The sequence below is a fragment of the Talpa occidentalis genome, unplaced genomic scaffold (assembly GCF_014898055.3).
Source record: "Talpa occidentalis isolate TD23 unplaced genomic scaffold, MPIMG_talOcc4v2.1 talOcc4.10, whole genome shotgun sequence".
Classification (NCBI taxonomy): domain Eukaryota; kingdom Metazoa; phylum Chordata; class Mammalia; order Eulipotyphla; family Talpidae; genus Talpa; species Talpa occidentalis.
Window position 1 is genome coordinate 36,944,125 of NW_023600993.1, and position 19,561 is coordinate 36,963,685.

General features: G+C 53.3%; 1 protein-coding gene across 2 annotated transcripts; it reads right to left on the reverse strand.

Annotated features, from left to right (window-relative positions):
• Positions 1 to 1,810: 1,810 nt before the first annotated feature.
• ITIH4 (inter-alpha-trypsin inhibitor heavy chain 4) lies at positions 1,811 to 18,837 on the reverse strand. 2 transcript variants are annotated; one of them, XM_037530542.2, is made up of 23 exons: positions 18,655 to 18,837; positions 17,345 to 17,505; positions 15,117 to 15,221; positions 14,796 to 14,958; positions 14,544 to 14,654; positions 13,938 to 14,066; positions 13,208 to 13,324; positions 12,801 to 12,969; positions 12,596 to 12,721; positions 12,255 to 12,436; positions 11,976 to 12,161; positions 8,397 to 8,536; positions 8,019 to 8,173; positions 7,664 to 7,690; positions 7,340 to 7,405; positions 6,779 to 6,889; positions 6,223 to 6,273; positions 6,039 to 6,065; positions 5,846 to 5,956; positions 4,615 to 4,789; positions 2,593 to 2,747; positions 2,402 to 2,498; positions 1,811 to 2,026 (listed from the first exon to the last, which is right to left on the reverse strand). In XM_037530542.2, the coding sequence occupies exons 1-23, from the start codon at positions 18,742 to 18,744 to the stop codon at positions 1,957 to 1,959; spliced, it is 2,724 nt and encodes a 907-aa protein (XP_037386439.1). In that variant the 5' UTR covers positions 18,745 to 18,837; the 3' UTR covers positions 1,811 to 1,956. The 2 variants fall into 2 exon arrangements, with proteins under 2 accessions (XP_037386439.1, XP_054550606.1); XM_054694631.1 differs by lacking the exon at positions 7,664 to 7,690.
• Positions 18,838 to 19,561: the final 724 nt, after the last annotated feature.

Consider the following 19,561-nt stretch of genomic DNA (forward strand, 5'->3'; position numbering starts at 1 on the left):
GACTGCAGCTGCTGATGGTACCCTGGGCCCTGGCAGCCATGCTCTATGGTGCACTGTACACAGCCAGTGATGGCCTGGCCCTGACTCCCCACTTCTCCAAAATCTCCTTCACCCCCCAGCACTGCTTTCCTTCACCTTCCCTGATCACTATGCAGTGTCATGGCTATTGGCCTGGTGTGCGTGCCCTCCTTTTCCACTGGGCTGACTTCTTTGTTCTTCACAACTCAACCTTAATAACACTACTTCCAGAAAGCCTTCGCTGATGTCCCCCAGATTGGGCAAGATGTCTCCCTCTGGTCTCCTGCAGCAGCAGGTCATTTTCTGCATGCGAGCTGTCACAACAGGCACTGAGTCTGTCATGGGGCCCAGTGTACCCAGCACTCGGCCCAGGGCCTAGTTTAAGCAGTGCTAGAAAGCACTTGGTGAACAAAACAGACGTTCATGGACCTACTGTCTGTTGTTCACAAAGGACATCAGCCCTATAGGTGCTGACTGGGCCAGAATGTCACCCATGACCCCTCTACCTTTACACATGTTCCACATTGCAGCCCAGTCTACGCTGTAGTGTCTCGGAGGGACAAGTTTGGTCAACCTTCTCTCACTTGGTATGTCGAGGCCAGGGCCACAGCAAGTCTGATTGAGCCCCGAGGCTACTCCCTGTCACAGAGTTGTGGCCTAAGTTTCTCTGAGTGACCTTCATTCAGCCTGAAACCCTCCCCATTCTCCTTATCCCCCACCCCCCCCCCCACCCAGGCAGGCTTGACGGAGAGGCAGCAGTGCAGGAATGTTCCTGTGTCTGCTGCTGGAGACCCCTCTCACCAGCTCTCCTTTGACCCTTTGACCCTTTGAGAAAGACCCAGTCAGCAAAACACTCTATATTGTTCAAGAGCTGGAATAAGAATGTTTACCCTGATGATTTGGGTTACTTCCTCTTAGCAAACAAATGAGATCACTTTCTGCTGTGTCCTGGCTGCCAGGAAGCTCAGAGCAAAACTTTGAGCTGTGGCAGCTTCTCATACCCTGATGTCTCTGATTTAATTCTCCTCCTACCTGGCTCTTTTCACTTCTTCTTATTCTTAGGGTTTTTGGTTTTATTTTCTGAATGCTTTTTATTTGTAAATTTGAGACTGGTGTCCTTATTTTAGAAGTAGTATTGGAACAGTTATAAATATTCTTAAAGTATGCTTTGTCTATGTAGTAATTAGGTGGAATCTTTGGAGTGTCTAACTATGAGCTCTGGACAGGAGAGGGGACCCTCAACCGCCTAGGGTTGGAAGCTCTTAGGAACAAACCCTTGCTTCCCCTGGACTGGGGTCTCATCTTTGTCTTTTTCTTCCAGCGCTAGTTTCTTCATATTGCTGAGAGCAGACAGGCCTTTTCTGGAACATGGGTGTGAAAATCAAATTGTGGCATGAAAATTCTATTGCAAAGGGGCCTGAAAGTTTGCTAAGAGCCTACAAAGAACTTCCACCTAGTTTACTTTTTTTTTTAATCTTGATTCAAAGCTGGTTTTCACCAACTGAATGACCACAAAGCAAATTGAACCTCTGTTCCCAAGGAATATTCTGTTCTAGGCCCCGAGCTGGGGGCTGGAGAGACATTTTATATAATTAGTTTAATCTCTCTAAATCTTAATTTCCCTGCTTATAAAAGAAAGGGGCTGTGCTGAAAGCTTTCCATGGGCCTTACTGACCACAGGTCTTTGTGAGGTTATCAGAGAATTTGCTGTTACATGAGGTTAAGTGTCCAGGGAGCGATTCTGAGGCCCTAGGATTTGGCCAGATGGAACCAGAGACGCTTACTTCCTGGGCTCACATCACCTTTTTTTATTTGTAATGAGTGGAAATCCTCTCCCCATCACTGTCTAGGCCTCACAGGCGGCCTTGGGGCCACAAGGTTGCAGCCTTCTGTGCACAGGTGGGTAACACAGCTAGTGGGCATAACCTCCCATCAGAACTATAGCTCCACAGTCCAGCAGGAAATCTCTGTGCCCGGCAGCCCCTCTTGGTAATCCAGCTTGGGTTTTCTAGAATGGATAGATAGACAAAAAGATGGGTGGTCAGCAAATCTCAGACGTAGTGAAGACAGAGAGACAGCTAGAGATAGGAATGTAGAGGGTGAAGAGTCCTGGGCCCCTTAGGTTTCCCTCCAGCACAGGCTGACCATGTCTGGTCACCTGAGGGGTCCGCGTCCTGTGTGGTCTCCAATATCCAGGGCTCTGAGAATCGGTGGTAGGTGGGGTATTTCCTGTTGTCCCCAACTCACTCTAGTGATCCCTGGGATTCAAACTTCACCTGACTTTCCAGGCAATGATGGAGGAATGGGGACTCCCCAGAGCCCAGCTCCCAGTCTCCCAGCCCCCACCCTGGCCAGGCTCGGAGGCCCAGGGGTGCTGAGTCACCTGGTGGCAGTGCGGTCATGACCCTGAATGCTCAGTGTTCGCTTGCTGTTGTCATCTGCTGCTGGGGGCCCCCACAGCACGTTCTGGTAAAACTGGCCTGAGGTACAAAGGTGGGTCAGTGAGAGTAAAGATAGAGGGAGACTAGAGGGGCACACAGAGGATGCCCTGAGCCCAGACCATGGGCAGCATACCAAGGCTCCCTCCAACGTGGCTGGAGAAGCGATCAGTGTCCCGAAGGAGGAGCCGGAGGCCCTTTCCAGGGCCGTCCCAATACAGCAGGCCGATGGACACTTTGTCTGGGTTGCTGAGCAGCAGGAGCCCTGCCTTGTCCATGGTCATCTTCAGGCTGTGGAGAAACCAGTGTGCTGAGCAGGAAGGCAGGCGCGGCCGTGGGAGTGGGGAGCAGAGAAGGCCTGCATGCTCGTCCTCAGAAATTCCCAGTGGGAGCTTGGGGGCGAGTTCCTAGAATCGTCTAGGCCGCAGTTTCCTCGCTTGAAAGTTGCGACCGCAGTTAACCTACTGATATCTAGCTATGCCAGCAGAAAAAAAAAAAAAATAATAATGGTTCCTTTCCCTCTAGCCATCATAGATTTGGTTTCTCATTAATTCATTTGAAATTCATTCATTTCACCCCTCCCTTTTGCTATTATGGCTAGTGTCACTTTCGCTTGAAAATTAACGTTTAATCATGTGTTTTTTTTTTTTTTTTTTTTACTATGTTTCTATATTTACAAAGCCAAATTTTTTTTTTATTTGTTTGTTTGTTTTGTTTATACAAGCACTGGGTACAGTCAGAAGCGCGGGAGGGTGAGAGAATTCACCAGAGCCAGAGCGGGGAGCAGAGCAGGCAGAAGGACCGAAGTACACTGCTGAGGGGAGCAGCGGGCGGCAGGAGAGGTCTGCGCGCCATGCGGGACCCTCCTCCGGTGGCCGGGGAGCAGCCAGGGATCGAACCGGCGCCGCAGAGGCTGCGTGCAGCTTCGCAACCCAGCGCTCAACCGCTGCACCACAGGGGAGGCCCTAATCATGTGTTTTTATGTCTACAAGGACAAGTCCCTTCTCATCCTTTCCCCTGTTGTTTTAATCTTTTGAAATTCCTACCTTTCTGGTTTTGTTAGGAATCTTAGGCTCCTTCAAGCGTTTTGAGTAAGACTGCAGTTACTCTGAGGTTATTTTAAGTGGAACTGCCCTAAACAAACACTGCCCTCAAATCAATGTAAGAAACACAGTCTATTTTACTTTGTGGGTCTCTTCTGCAGCTCATGAGAGTATACTGCAAGTGTTAGGAATTTTTTATTCCACCTTCTGGTATATATATATGTGCATTTATCAGGTGGATATTTGTGTATTTATCAGGTAGAGAGGAAACTAATCTGTATTTTTAATGAAATTGAGAGGTTTTGGGCAAGCCCCTGGGCTTGTTAGGTGCACACTTGCTTGTCAAGTGGAAATGGGTCTCTGCCGAGCTGCTCAGTGAGAGGGCAGGCAAGCTCCCAGACTCAGGAAAGACAGGCTAAGGTCCCCACTGGGCATTGGATGCCCAGGTCCAAGAGGCCTGGCACCCTAAGCCCCTCTCCTAGGCCGCCTGTGACTTTAGTGGGAGAGTTTTCTCTGGAAGGCACTGAGGTGGGGCTGCCTTACCTGGAGAGGTCTCCACTCATCCCCATTACCTACAGCTGCCAGATGGATTTGTCTCTCTCCTCTCTAGAGCATCAAGCATTCATACCCTCCCCCAGTGGACAGTGCTGCCCAGCGTCTCATATTTTTACTTCTGCCACCAAGAGAGTGTGCTGGAGGGCACTGCACTGTCTCATGGCAAAGCCTCCTTGACCACATTCTCTCATTAGAGCCTCCCTCAGTCCTCTAGCTCAGGACTGGTGACTAGCTCTGGCTATTGAGAGGAAACCAAGGCACAGAGGACCTAAATGGTCCACCCAGAGTCACGCAACAGAGCTAGCTCCAAGCCATATTGCATGGGACATGACCTGGGTCAGGTATGAGGGCAGCCAGGTCCCCAGGACACCCCCTCTGTGCCCTCCAGAGCAGGAAGGGGATTGCACAGCTACCACTCTCATAGGTGCAGCCCACTGCAGAGAACTTGTGACAGGACGGGCCACCCCATCCCCAGGGTGGTGGCCTCAGGCCACCTGTCAGCACTATCACCAGCCAACTTGGCCTGAGATGTCATGGTCAGTATCCAGGCTGGGGCTTACCCGGGCGTCACAGAGTACAGCGTTTCCTTCCACTTGTATGCAGAGCTTCTTCGGTTCCGAGTCACCACCACATGCTCGGGGGATGCTCGGACCTGCAGCTGAAGGTTCTTGAAGTTCACCTCTATCCATGAAAACTGGGCCTTCTGTGTGTCATAGTCACCAGTCACCTCAACCCCTGAGAGGGCCAGGAATAGTGGTCAGAGCTGCGGCCTGAATGGGAGGGCTCCCTGCTTCTGTCCCTGGGAGTGCTCCTCACCAGCTCTCCCCTCACCCCCTTCCTCAGCATTCCCTTGCCCTGGGGGCCTGTTCCCACAATCTTGGTTTCACAGCCTTTGGAAGGGCCCTCAAATCCTCAGTGATGATTGCTCTGCAGGGTGGCAGGGGGGAGGAGGGGCTCATGAAGTTGAAATAGATTCATAAAGACCCTGTAGTGTACCCAGGCTTGAGCTAAGCGCATGACCAAAAGCATGATGGAAAACTGGTGGTCTCCACACTTAGGGACCAAATAAATTCCAGGCCTGGCATGATGAAGTGGGAGCCCATGGGGAACTGGGAGGAACGCGGCAGCTGTTCCAGCAGCCTGAGGGCCCTGCAGGTGTGTGTGTGAGCAGCCCCGAGTGCTATGTGTCCCACATCTGACCTGATATCTCAGCTTGACCAGGAAAACACTTTTGGGGGGGGGGTATTTGTGACTGTCTGGCCAGCTCCCCTACCTCTTCTTACCACTCACTTCCTCCACACCCCATAATCCCATCAGCAGCTTGCAGGGCTCTGTGCTTCTCCCTACTCCTTCCTCTACCTAGTAGACCCCTGCTGTCTGCCAAGGCCCAGTCACTTCTGTATGACTTTGTTCAGCCTCCCTTAACATCAGACAGCTCGTGTCTCCTCCTCTGGATGCATCTCTAAGTCACTCTGGGAGCTGACAAAGGCCACCATGCTCCTCTGCTCTCAGGCCTGTCTGCCCACCCCCAGTGGTGCCTTGGCATAAGCCCACACTGGTCAGCTAGGGTACCCAGGCCACACAGATCTGCACATGTGGGGCCCTGGGAAAGGTCTGCAGGGTGGGGGTTATTGCAAATGCAAATGTCCTGAGCCCACCATGCTCAGGAGCATGACCATGTGGGACAGGCCAGCTCAGGCCAAGTCCGTACAGGTATGTCTCCATGGGCTGGGGTCCACTGTTGTCCTAGGGGGGTGGTGGTGGGGTGAATGGCTGGATGGCACCCCTCACCTTGGTCAGGGTCCGAGAGCAGGTTCATTGGTCCCTGAGCATGCTTGATATCCACACAGAGCTGGTCCTTGCTCTGCCCAGGCAGGATGACGGGAGGAGCCTGGATGAGGTCTGGGACAGCAGGTGTTGTTCCAAGGGTAGATAGAGGAGGTTGGGGGTAAGAGTGAGGCGGGGTATGGAGTTGGCAACTTACCTGGGGGTGGGATTGTCACTGTTACTTCTGAAAGAAGAAAAGTCTGAGTTTAGGCAGCCCTTTCTTGGGGAGTTGGGAGGGCAGGAGTGCCCAGCGGATGGGTATGTCCGGGGCCCCCACTCTGCTTCAACATTGAGATCCCAGGGACAAAGGTCTACCACAGGGGTTCTGGCCTGGTGAGCACCTTTGTCTAATAAAACCATGTCATGGAACACTTCAATAGGAGCAGCGGGTGCTGATGGCGCCGAAGCAGTGCAGGAACAGCCAGAAACAGAAAGGGAAAAGGCAGTCAGGGTTCAGCATGCTCTCCTGCCATCACTGCCATCTGCCACCCAACACACTCCAGTCCACAACCCCTGCCATACTTAACCTCATCTAGGAGAGGCTTTACAAAGAGCTTTTCAGATGAAGAACATGCTGTTAGGGAAAACCCTGAGGAGACAGGGTTAAGCCTGGCTCAACACTCTGGAGTTCAGATTTGGAAACTGGAAACTGTGGCTTTGTAAATGGAGGAATCTTTCCCTTTCTAGAAGTTTCCATGCTGAGTCAGGCCCCACAGTATAATGAATCCAATACAGGACAATAAAGGACACTTAATGATGTGGCCCACAGCAAGTCTTCCTGGTCTGTGCCCAGCCCTGTGCTTGGTGCTTTAGGTCCTCCAACTCTGGTCAACTCTAAGTGTCATCGTGGTCATTGTGAGGAGACTGAGGCCCTCAGAGGGGCAGACAGTGACTTACCTAACATCTCTGTTGTTAGCCTTGGCATCCAGTTCTTGCGGAAGGGAGAGAAGTGGGGAGGAGCAGGAGCAGCAGGAGGGCCAGGGAGTCCTGATCTTACGTGGTCATATGCTTTGTTAGGAAATCCAGTTTTAAAAAAGTTGTCACACACAGTCTTCTCTCAAGCAGGGTCAGGTCCCCACCCGTGGGCCCCAGAACCCATTCCAGGAGAGGGATGTGAGGGGGCAGATGGCTCCCCTCCCCACACCTGCTACTCCTAGAGCCTTTCTCCCCATAGCTGAGAGAAATTCAAATCGGGAACTTCTCTCCACTGGAATATCAGGCTTGCCCACCCCACCCTATGGCAGTGTCCTCCACTTTGCCGTCAAACTTTTTTTTTTAAGTGAGGAGACAGGTAGTATAGCTGCCCCCTAATCAGACACATGTGGACTCAGTCATGGGCCCGCCACCGGCCAGACAGTCAAGCAAGTCTCGCCCTCTGCAGCCAGGGCACAGACTCCTCTGTAGTAGGGGACAGGGTTCTGTCAGCCTCCCCTCCCCCTCCCTCTGCCCCTTTGCTACCTTGTACTCTGGACATTCTGTTTGTGGTGGCTGAAGAGAGCATGGGGTATCTGAAGAGAGTATGACCTGGAAATCAGAGAGAGCTGGGCTTGCTTTTTGGATGCTCCTTTCTGAGGCTCCCAGACAAATGGGTACTATGCCCCAAAGCAGGGTACCATACGTGAGTGAACAGGTAATTAAGTCCACCAGCATGTTTAGGCAGAAGCCGCCCCCTGCTGATGGCAGGGTTGGGATGGAGAAGCCCTGGCCAGTGACCACCTGGGGCTGCTGCCCATGTCAGCTACCCTCACCCCAGTTAGTCTTTAAGGATATCAGGCCCCTTACCTGGGAAACTACTCCCGTGGTTTTGTTCTGGAGAGAGGGAGCGAGGGAGAGGAGAGAGAGGGGGAGAAAAAGAGATAGAGATCTTGATGAATGTGAAGTAGTTATACTTAACCTTACTCCCAATCTCAGCACCACTAGGTAACAGGTGCAGTGAATCGGGGTGGGGCAGGGGATTGGGGGTAAGGAGATGTGATCTCAGTTTCCTCATCAGTGATACAGGGTGAGTCTCCCAGGGTTCCTGGGAATCTGTGGGTGCCAGGGCTGGGGTCTTGGGCAGGATGCAGGGAAGGGTCTTGGGAGAATGCTGGTCCAGACTCTGCTACTGCGGAGTCTGGGACACCACTGTCAAACTCACCAGTTTCCACAGGCTTCTCCACAACATGAGACTGTTCTTGGTCTTCAGGTTTGGTGACCACCATAGATGTGAGGGGAGTGACAAAACTGTACTTGAGCGACAAGTTCAGAGCTTGGGCCTCAAGTGCTGGCTTCTCAGTATCTGATGCAGAAACTCTGCAGGTTGAAGACATTAACTCAGAGGACTCTGGATGCCTGGTCGATTCTCCCTTCCTCCCAGACCTGCCAGAGTTCCCACTGACACAGTCTGGGGCTCAAATGTGACAACAGACCCCCCTTTCCAGGCCTAGGAGACCCCATGCCAGCTGCATTCAGCCAGGGAGGTGCTGAGGCTGTGCATGGCCACCCCAGCAGGCCCTCCAGGGTACAAGCCACCCACATCTGCTCCAGGAGTTGCTGGATGGTCAGGTACGCCCAGAGTCTCTCCATGAAGCCGTGGAAGATGTACTTGGGGCTCTGGAACACCTCCTCCTGCTCTGCCTTGCTGGACTCCATTTGGAAGGTGATATTCTGCAAGTGCTGCAACAGGGGGCCAAGTAGGGTAGGAGCAGTGAGAGCTAAGGTTCCCCACCTGGCTTGGTTCTTCTGAGCACACCAACAAGAAACCTGGTTGGATGTTGGCAGGCTCCAGGCCCTAAGCACCATATTTCCTTTGAGTGGAGCACAGGGAGGGAGCTTAGGGGTGCAAGGGGCTCAGCCACAGAGCCTCCAAATATGATGAAGAGATAAAAGGAGGTGGAGATAAAAGGTAGCAAACTATCCCAGGTGCACCATGGCAGCCAAGAGCCAAGAGTTCAAGTCAAATTATCAAGTTTGGGGGCCTCCCCAGTGGCGCAGTGGGTTGAGCGCTGCACTGTGAAGCTGTCCGCAGACTCTGCAGCGTGGGTTCGATTCCTGGCCGGCCAGGAGATTCCCACATGGTGTGGCAGACCACTCCTGTCTCAGCTGCTGCTCCCCTCAGCAGTGTATTTCAGTTGTCTGCCTGTTCTGCTCCCCACTCTGTCTCTGGTGAATCCTCTCACCCTCCTGTGCCTCTGGCCTATACCCCAGCTCTTGTATAAAAATAAATAAATCTTAAAATATATATATATATATATATATTATATATATATAAAATAAAACTGGATCCTTTAAAAAAAATATCAAGATTGGGATAAAGGGAAATGAGGGAGGGATATGAACCCTAAGCCAGTGTAGGCTGTGCCAGTGCTGTGTGGAGCAGAGAGGGTCCCTAGAGACAGCCCGCTCTCCCTCCAAAGACGGAGCCTCTGGGAGCAGGGAGGAAGAGCCTTCCCCAGCAGTCAGTGGTAGAGTTGAGAACTCAAGGGTCAGAACCCTGATGGGGTTGGGGTCCCATCCACCCCAATGAGCTATCGCCTGCCCAAGTCGGTGTCCTCTCTTGGGTCACTGTGGGATGGGAAAGCAAGGTGAGTGAGTGCCTGTGCTCTGGGGGGCACTGCCACTTCCCTCCCCAAGGAGGGGCCTCTAGTCTCAGGCTGACCTGGCAAATGGGTTGGGGGCAAAGGAACCCTCACTCTTTCTCACACAGCTCTCCACAGCAGCCACGGAACTGGCTGGAACTACCCCGGCTGGAACTACCCTCCTGTCTCTCGGGTACAGGCCTCCCAGTTTTCCCACATGCAGGCCCTCTGCAAACTTTGTCCTCTCCACACATACAGCTATTGGATGGTTTTCCTTCAATGAATTTTAAATAGACTAAAACTTTTTATTTGACCTTGTTCCAAACAATAGCACCAGAGAAATATAAGGTCTGGGCTTTGGGTTGAGGCAGGCTGCGCCTCCCATGCTGTCTCTTGACATGGTCCGGGCATTGGGGGAGACTCCCGAGAAGCGGGGAGTTCCTGTGCTTCCCCGAAGAGGGAAAGTTGTATTTCCCAGAAGAAGGGAGTTCTTGCACTTCCCAAAGATCTGAACTGGGAAGTCTCCATGGCAACGCCTGCTAATGCTCTCCTCTTTGTTCTTGGTTAATGCTGATGTAAGTTAGTTATAAATTGGCATGTGAAAACCTAATTCGGACCCAGGGGACAATTGGCTTATTATTCTTAGGAATGAACAATCGCAAAAGAAGTAAAAATTGTTAAAGGTATAGTTAGGAAAGAAATGTTTTGGCCCTAAGAACTATGGAGAACAAGCTGCCCTGAACCAGCTGTGCTTGGAAACCATAGCCTAACCTGGGGGGTACCTGTTTGTGGCAACAATACATTCCCTGGTGTATGCAAGAGGTCAACAGTTGGCAGGCCGTGTGGAGGTTAGGAATTTCTAGTTAAGAGTTAGACTTCAGTAGAACTTACATAGATTTGATGAGTTGTTTTAGACCACTTTAAATAATATATTAACCAAGTTAATTGAGTGCTAGGAGATTTTAGTAATTGAATATAGAATTGATTTTAGTAATTGATTTTAGTAATTGAATATAGAATAGGAATTTTACACCCACTTTGTAATTGAGAAAGTTTAATTGTTGCCAAATGTTGTGCTGTCTTGTATGATTGATCATGCTAGTCAATGAGCTGTACCTAGGAAACTGATTGTTCTTAGGTTACCAAAGAAATGGCCTACAGGTGTAAGGCCAAGGGAGTCTTTACATGATCATGAGAAAATATGTATTGATTGTCTTTCTCTGCTTCAGTGCTTACGCTGATGTAATCCCACCAATCGCCTTAAGATATAAATAGAGACCCGCTGAGACCCTCAGCAGGAGATACTTGCACCAGAGAGAGTGTCTGTGTCTACCTCACTTCTACCTCGCTCCACTTCCCCTCAGTCCTCCGAAAAAACTTCACCGACTCTGTCCTCTCCTTTCTGAGATCCCTGACACGACTTCTAGCTGGAGCTGGTCTCCAGCATTGGGTTATTTTTCAGAACACACCTTAAAATAAAGACAGTAAAATAAAAGCATATTTGTTTGTGAATTACCCCAAGTCACAGTGGGTTCCACACTTAGGGAACCCCTGGCCTCAGGGATAACAGCAGCAGCTAACATGAAAGGACCAGGGTTAATCCTCCCCAGAGCCCTCCCGGTGGAAAGGTGAAAACAGGCACAAGGTGATTAAGTGACCTGCCCCAGCCTCCTCTCTGGGAAGTGGAAGCGGTAGACTGGAATCAGGCAGGACAGGCACAGCTTGCCCCTCATGACATGCGGCTACTTCTGAGACAAGGTCCTCGCCACACCATGGCTTCCTGCTTTGCCCACCTGCTATTCTCCCCATGAAAGCTTCCTGCCTGCCACACAAGCCTGGAACATTCCTCCATCACTCTGCCATCTGATCTCTGCCACCTACTACTTATCCCTCAGTCTTAGCAGAGTCTCCTCCAGGAAGGTCTCCCTGAATGCCAGGCCAGGTTGGGGCTTTCAGTACTATTCTCCTGGGTCCCCAGGTTTATCCTGTCAGAGGTGTCCCAGCCCACTCTCTCTCTCCTGTGAAGCCAGAGGAGCTGGCACAGAGAGGGTACACCGCTTCTTTTGGTGGAACAAGAGCGGCCCCTAGTACAGAGGTAGGAAGGCTGGGCAAGACAGGATACCTTGATGAGCCAGGTCATGGCTACACTGGGGCCCAGAGAAAGCTCCCTGCCTTCTTGCGGTTTCAGTTTGCTCATCTGTGAAACGGGAGCAGCCTTCCCATCCAAGAGCAACCTCAGAGGACTGGCATGAGCTTGGGAGGGGATGCCAATTGCCTGTGTCCTCAGGAGAGCAGTGTGTCTGACTGCTGAGTACCTACCGCATGCCAGACCGCACAGGTGTTCTCAGGTCACAACATTATCTCATCAGCCATAAGCCCACGTGATGGGGACCAGTGTCGTCCACAAGTGGCAGAGAGCACTTGGTGACTTGCTGAAGTCAACTAACTGAAACCTGGCAGGGCTGAGGTTTGAACCCAGCCCTTCTGGCTGCCTGCCCCTGCTGCCCTGCCCCTCCAGGATCACTGGCCACACTCACCAGCTGCCCATTGACTTTGGCTGAGAGCACATCGGAGTTCTGTTTCTGGAGCTTCCCAGCCACCACCATCTCACTGCCCTTGAAGAGCAGTCGGAAGTTGTTCTGAGTGACCTCCTCCACAGCATTGTCCGGGTATTCAAAGGTCACCCCAGTCAGCAGGGGGTTGGCCACCTCCTGGTAGAAGTCCTGCAGGGTGGGGAGTACCACAGGTGGGGCTGGGGTGGGTTCACCATCTCCGCCATCCCGTCCTCATGCAGCCCACCCAGGGCATGCCAGCACCTGGAGCTGCAGGGTGGAGTCTGAGTCCTCATAAATGCGCCGAGCCAGGCCGCCATTGCTCAGTGCCAGCTTCTCCAGGAAGGGGTAGCTGACGTCAAAGCCGAAACCCAGGCAGAAGAGGCTGTACCGGCCACTTATAGCTTCCTGCACATTCTTTTGGATCTTCACAGGGTTGGTCTCCCCTGCCCAGCAGTTTGGAAATGGGGTAAGAAAACAGTAATTTTCTCAGAGCCAAGGGGCCCTAAGAGAATCCCCCTGCCACAGGCCCCACAGCAAGCCAGGGTGGAGCCCCAGTAGCTGCATCCAGGCAGCATGGCCTGGAGTTGCTGGTGGTGACTCACCCACGGTGGGGTCGCCATCGGTGAGCAAGATGATGATGGAGACACTCTTGGCTGGCAGCAGCTCCTGTCGGTTGGCAGTTTCCAGCAGCTTCACGGCCATCAGCATCGCACTGTTGATGTTGGTCCCTGAGGGGCACACACTCAGGGTGGGTCCCAGCCTGGCACCCTGGATGCCCCTGTCCTGCATGCCTACAGGGACACTCACCTCCCCGGGCCTGGATTTCAGCAGCATAGCCTTTGGCCTTGTTCACATTCTCTGCTGAGGCTGGCACCAGCAAGGGCTTCCACTGGGTGGCCTCCCCGCTGAAATCAACGAGGTTGAACTGGTCGTTGGCATTGAGGTCGCCCAGGATCTTGATTAGGGCTTCCCGGGTCTGGTCAGGGGGAGGGGAGACAAGGTGTGTATCTCAGTGGGGCCTCCTTGGGGGCTCATGTGTCCTTGGGCTGGCACTCCCAGACTCCTGTCGGGAGCGGGGACTTGATGAATGCTCTAGGGGCGGAACCTGCCACGGACTCTGACCCCAGAGATATCTCCATCCAGGACCTTGGAGAAGGGGGGATCTGCCTGTAGACCTGAGTTTTCAGGTCCCTGCCCTGGCCCCCAGGACCCACCTGCTGGATTTTCCTGCCACTCATGGAGCCACTCCTGTCGATGACAAAGATCACATTCTTGGGTATGGTGGGCAGACCCTCAGGGGCAAAGTAGTGCACAAAATAGCCATTCTCGATCTGTAAACAGTGAGACCACCCAGGTAATGAGAGCTGCCGTCCTGCCCTGTCCCAGCCAGGCCCTCTACCCTGAATCCTTGAGCCTTTGTTCCAACCCCCACTATCCCTGCCTACTGTTAACCTCCCCAAATGCCTGCCATCTGTTAGGACCCTTCCTACCTGGCCCATGGAACTCTACCCCTGTCTGCTTTGCCTCCTATTTGCTTTAGTATTTGAGGCATCTTATCCTTGAGATCCATTAAAAAGAGCAAAACCTCCAAATCGCATTCATCGAAAGAGTCAAGGGGAAGGGAAGTAGTGCCAAAAACTTGTGTGAAAAATACTACTTCAATTGAGCATAATGAGGCTGAACTGTGAACATTCTGGCAGCCAAGAAAATAAGAAAAAACAGGCAAGGCAACTCTTTAGCAGAAATGAACCATTTTTACTACTAAAAAGGAATCATTTCAAGGATAAAACAGCTACCCTGCTTTTTTTCTGTCTGTGTTGGCTCCTGGTTCACATTAATAAGTAGGGGTGGTTATTTTGTTTTTTCTTCTAGAATACCCAAGCTCAGGCCCTTGAAAGTGGCAGGATTCCCTGGTCACCCTGCTTTGGCCTAGAGCCCCTTCACCTGAATGGAGCCCCCGGAGAGGGTCCGGTCCACATCATAGCGGACGATGAAGTTGCCGTCCAGGACAGTCTCCTGCTCCTCAGGAGATTTTTGCTGCTGGGACAGTGTTGGCTTGAATTGAATGTGAGCCTGGAAAAGCAACAAGGGCAGCAAGGTCATGCTAACACTCCCCAGTCCACCTGCATAATGGGAAGTGAGAATTCTAGGAGGCAGAGGTAGGTCAGATTCCAGGGAATTTTCTTCCAGGTCAAGCTGTCATACTTATCAACACCCTCTATAGTGAGGTGGGGTGAGAGGGACCCCCTCCTCCAGTTGCTGTGTGAACACAGGCTGAGCTCAGGAGGTGTGGGATCCAGCTCACTCCTCTCGTTCTGGTCCTGGGGCCCTCACATCAGTGTCCACTCTATGTCCTTCAACCCCTATTTTAGGGTCAAACCAGCACTCTCTCTTCTCTAGGTCTTGCCCCTCCCCATCTGCTAAATGACAGCATAGTCACAGAGAGCTCAGAGTTCGGCCCAATAGCCCCACTCTCTGGAAACCCAGGCTCAGGGGTTGGCCCCACGACAGGCCCCTTGGTCCTCTGGCCTGGTCCCCTGGCAAGCCCACCTTGGTCTTATTCTGTGAGGTGATGAGGGCGTTCTCCAGTTCATTGGTCAAGAAGGAGCTTTCAGTCTCCAAGAAGCTGATGCCCTGAGGCTCGAAGATGTGAATGTCCATCTGGAGGGAAGATGTAGGTCATGCATGGGTCAGCAAGGGAGTCGGGGTTGGACTTGACCCGAGGTTGTGGGGGGAGGGGGCCATCTGCAGCAGAGCACGTGTCATCCAGGGGGCCTCCTGTGAGAAGGCAGAGCCAGGTACCTGCAGGTGCTTGACCAGCTGCTGTGGCCGGACTTTCAGCAGCAGCTCATACGCTCCCAGATGCCGCATAAGCAGCTCCTCATATACCAGCTCAAAGGTGACCTTGGCAGAGGGAGCTACACTGACGGACACCTGGAACTGCTCTGTCTTTCTCCCGGTGGCCCTGGGGGAAGAAGGCATGAGGTCTACCCCTCCAGGCTAAGTGGGACATGGCCACTGGAGGTGTGAGGAAGAATAAAGGGTTGAAAGCGAGGGTGGAGGGCCAGGGGACCAAGGAGCCCCACCCCCACTGGGCTTCCTTCCCAAACCCCTTGAGCTCACTTGACTAGGCCAGCACTCTCTCCCCTTGCCACGGCCGCACTGTACTGCTCCTGGGCTGCCTTCTTCTCCTTGATGTTCCCTGGGTAGGTCACACCATCGATGATCCTGGGGCAGGAGGGAGGGAGTTGCAGAAAGACTGGCGGAGGGGCGCTCCAAACTGCCTCCCCCAGGGAGACTTTTAGGGATCTGGTGTGCCTCTCGACAGAGTGACTCCCATCTTTGCACAAGCCCACTCCCGTTTATTATGTCCCTACGCTATACAAGACTGGGTAGGACCCCATGTGAGTGAGTGGGTACACCAGGCCCCAGACACACAGAATGTTAGCAGACACACATTTTACTGAGTGAGGAGAGGAGGGAGATTGCAGAAGAGTTGAGCGCTCAGTTGAGCGAGGTCATGGCCCCATATTCTAATTCAGCCCTTCCACCTCACAGACAGAGGAACCAGTAATGACCAACGAGAACTTTCTGAGTGGCATGTGCTCAGCCGTGTCCAGCTGTGTGGAGGATTGAGAAGCAGTGAAGTCATGGGGTAGAGAAGCTCTGACCCCTCTTGACCAGCTGCTTTGGCTGGACTGTGGCCTGTGACTACCCTTCTACCCCCGGCACAGAGCAGGGAGATTAGCCTCCACACAGAGATTGGCCTCTGGGAAAGGAGGCTTTGGACAACTGATGGATGGACTCCTAGGGGTGTGGACACAATCCTCATGGTGTTTCTTTGAGGTCGAGAAAGACCTACTGGCCTGTTTTTCTGGAAAGTAAATGACTACTCCAGACCACCTGTGGGCAGAGTCAGGCCACGTCAAGTCAACAGGGGCCTGCTTGTCTGGGGTGGCCCAAAAGTGTGGAAATGTGCTGGGGTGTGGTGGGTGTGCGGCCAGACTTCAGGACCAAGTGTCCCTCCTCCACACCTTCTTGGTTGTCTTTTAATTCTGGGGCAGGAATGGGGTCTGTGTGTGGGCCTCAGGCTTCCTCCTCCCAGGTATCCAGTGTGGCCTCCAGCAGGCTGCAGATCAGAGCAAGGTGCCCTGACCCGACTTCCCTACCTGATGCAGCAACAGGATCTGGGCCCAGAAAAGGGTGCCAGTCGCGGGTTCTGAGCAGATACAACAGAACCTTGTGACCTTTGCACCATGTGGGAGACCGGGCACAGCCTATGAGGCTCACCGTACAAGAAGGGCAACACAGGACCTGGGATCCCAGGTTAGGAAAGGTAGGGGCAACTGTGGGAGGTGGGGCAGGGAGAGAGGGAGGAGCCAACCACAGGGACTGGGCCTCCTCTGTAATTTTCCAGAAGTCACAGGCCACCATGTGGACCACGCCTGAGACACCAACTGTGCACCCCACAGCTCATCACCCTCCAGAGTCTCTAGGCTCAGCCTCTCTCTGGCCTGTGCTCCATCACTGCCTCTCCTGTGGGCTAGGGACAGAGTTCTCTTGTGGTTGGCAAACATTGCAAAACTGAGTTGGGAGGGGTGGGGGAGGACTGTGGAGGACAAGGTGAGGATGGTCACCAGCTCACAGTCCACAAAGAACATGGACACCTCCCAGCATGGCCTCAGACTGAGAAAGGACCCCAGTCAGGGGCAGGAGCTAGCCTGGCTTAGAGCTCCCTGTACAGAGGGCTCCCTCAGCTCAAGGTTTTGCCCCTTTGTGGAGCCAGTTAGGAAGTTTTGGTATGCTTGCCTTTGTTTTACTTTTCTGCATTCTGAGCTAGAGCCTGCCTTTTGGTGAGTCCCTCCGTCTGTGCCTGACCTCAGGATGCCCAGTCTCTACTCCTCAAAGAGACACGGAGATGCCAGGGTCCCCACCTGCCATTTGGGCAGCACTTAGGGATGTAGATGGACAGGCAGAGGCAGGCAGGGAGGGAAGGGAGACAGAGGGGTGGCGAGATTGAGGGAAGGATGGAGGGAGACAGGGAAGGAGGGAGGGGTGCGAAGGAAGGAGGGGGAGGGAAGGCTGGGGAGGATGGAGCAGGGATGGGGGAGAGATGGGTGGAGGAAGGGCTGAGGGGAATGAGAGAGGAGGGGGAGAAGGGAGCAAGGAATAAAAGGATGGCGGGAGGGATGGAAAGGCCTCTGAGGATGCGTGAAGTGGCCAGGTAAGTCCTGGTTACCTGTAGTGGAGCACACACACTAAGGGGTGCATCGTGGCACCCCTCACATGAAGGAGAGGGAGATGGTGCCTCAGTGCTGGATTGGGGGAGGGCGAGGAGAGAGGCTACCTACATGGAGAAGTTGGTGATGAAAGCTTTCTTGGGCAGCTCCATCTGGAAGATGGCCTCCTGCGCAGTGCTGGCCCTGTTGACCACCCGGCTGGTGACGACCGTGTGGGCAAATCGGGAGGAGACCTTGGAGTCCACGGTGAGGCTGTAGATGTCGATGTCATTCTGGAGCAGTGAAGGGGGTGGGGGGTGGTCAGTGCCATCCCAGCTGGGACAACACTCTGCAAGGATGAGCCTTGGTCCCAGACCAAGCCCTGGTCCCCATCCAGATGGGCCCTCACTACCCAGACCTGAGGCTAAGACCCCTGAAGTAAGCACTTCCTGTGTGAACATGTGCAGCTGCGTGCCTCCTTCCTGCTCTGCAGTGCCACAGGGCCCACAGTGCCCCTTGGGGACAAGCACATGTGTGGGCTGGGGTCCAAGCCCCAGTGTTTCTGGGAGGGACTCACACTTGTCCTTTGGGGGAAGGGGAGCGTCAGAGGGCCCTGGTGGGTGGGAAAGCTTCCTGTGCTGTTCGAGCCTTGCCCAGTGAAAGGGCAGTAGGCTTTTGACCTCTAGTGACTTTGGCCTCCTTAGAAACTGGGGAAAACAGCCCCCCAGTCTCTACCAGGGGCCTGCAGGTAACAAGGATGCAGTCTCCAAGAGGTGGGAATCTCCCTCTTTGCCTCCTTTCCCCATTACTCCCACCCAAGCCCACAGGGCATCCCAGCATCTGCTCTTGACCCCTCACCACAAGAGGAAGGCCACACGCGCACACACGGAGGCTCACACTCCCGCCTATGTAGCGCACTGTGCTCACACTGGCTCTGCTCAGCGCACGTGCAGTTTAGCACAGAGTGTGGCCGGCCGAGAGGCTCGTTCACACGTTTACAGTGCCGGGCACTGGACTGAGCCCTTGTTAGATACAACAGGTTTGATCCTTATGATAAACTTCCCAATAGGTTCTATTATTATCCTGTTTCACAGAAGAGGAAACAGACACAGAAAGCATAAGTTACTTTTTCTGGGTTGCAGGGCTGGGGAGGGGTAGCAGGAGATCCAGGCTCATAAAACCCATTCCCACCCACCCACCCACTGCTGGCTTCCAGGGACATCTTGCTAAGCTGCATTTCTTCACCTGTAACATGTGAATAGTGGGCTCACCCCTTCTGTTAAATGAGACAGTATCCATAAGCCCTGGGGGAGTGCCTGGCAGATAGTGCCTTTCCTTTGCACACACCCTGCACTTACTTGTACACATAGGCTCTCCTCTGTGTCTCTCACCACTCACACACCACACACACACACACACAGGCACCCATGGATGCCTGCTACCTTCTGGGCAGTGGCAGTCTGGAGGACAAGAAGAAGTGAGAGCAGGACCAGCCCGATGCCACGGGCACGGACAGGGGCTGGGGTCTTCATTTTGGCTCCAGTGCCTAGCAGGCTGCTTCTGAACTTGAGCGGAAGTGGGGAATGAATTAGTAACTTGCTTGAGGCCCCGCCCCCGCGGGGGCAGGTTCTGGGAAATTGGGATCCATAAGCCAAAAACCGCAGTGGCCTCAGATAAGCAGGCTAACTGGGAGTGTCCAGTGGACCTTGGCTGGGGCAGGACATGTACTGAGGACGGGCAGGCTGAGGTGGGAGTCGGGTATTGGAGCCCCTTCTGAAAGGTCCAGAAAGGCCCCAGGCTGCCACCCTTCAGATTAGCCATTCTACCAATAAGCTCCCCAGTGCTGGGGACACAAAGTGAGCCCCCCCACCTCTCCATTAGCCCCGCCTGGGGGAGAAAGAGGGATGCCGAGGAAGAGTGCTAAAGGCAGCTTCTGGGGAGGGGGCCTGCGAGCCAGGTTAGTGTAACTGGACAGTGGGGACCCTAAAGGCACTGAGAAGCCCCTATGGGTGTGTGAGAGGGGCAAGAACTGCTGGGACCAAGGCAGGACAGATATGCCTTATATCTAAGGTGAGAGGTGCTGAACCCAGCAGGCCCCCTTCTCTTGCCTGGGGTCCGAGGCTGCTGTTTGGGCCCCAGGGCTCTTGGGTCAGCTCCAGCAAGGCCCCTGAAACAAAACACATCCATTGGCAATACAAACTGAGTGACAAAGATGTCCATACCTTGTGACCTGGAGGTCTCACTCCTGAGAATTTGAGAAAAAATTTATTTTTTTTGAGAATTTATTGAGAAGACAGAGCTTACCATGCAGAGATCCTGAGGGGGGATTGGGTGTGGTGTGTGTATGGG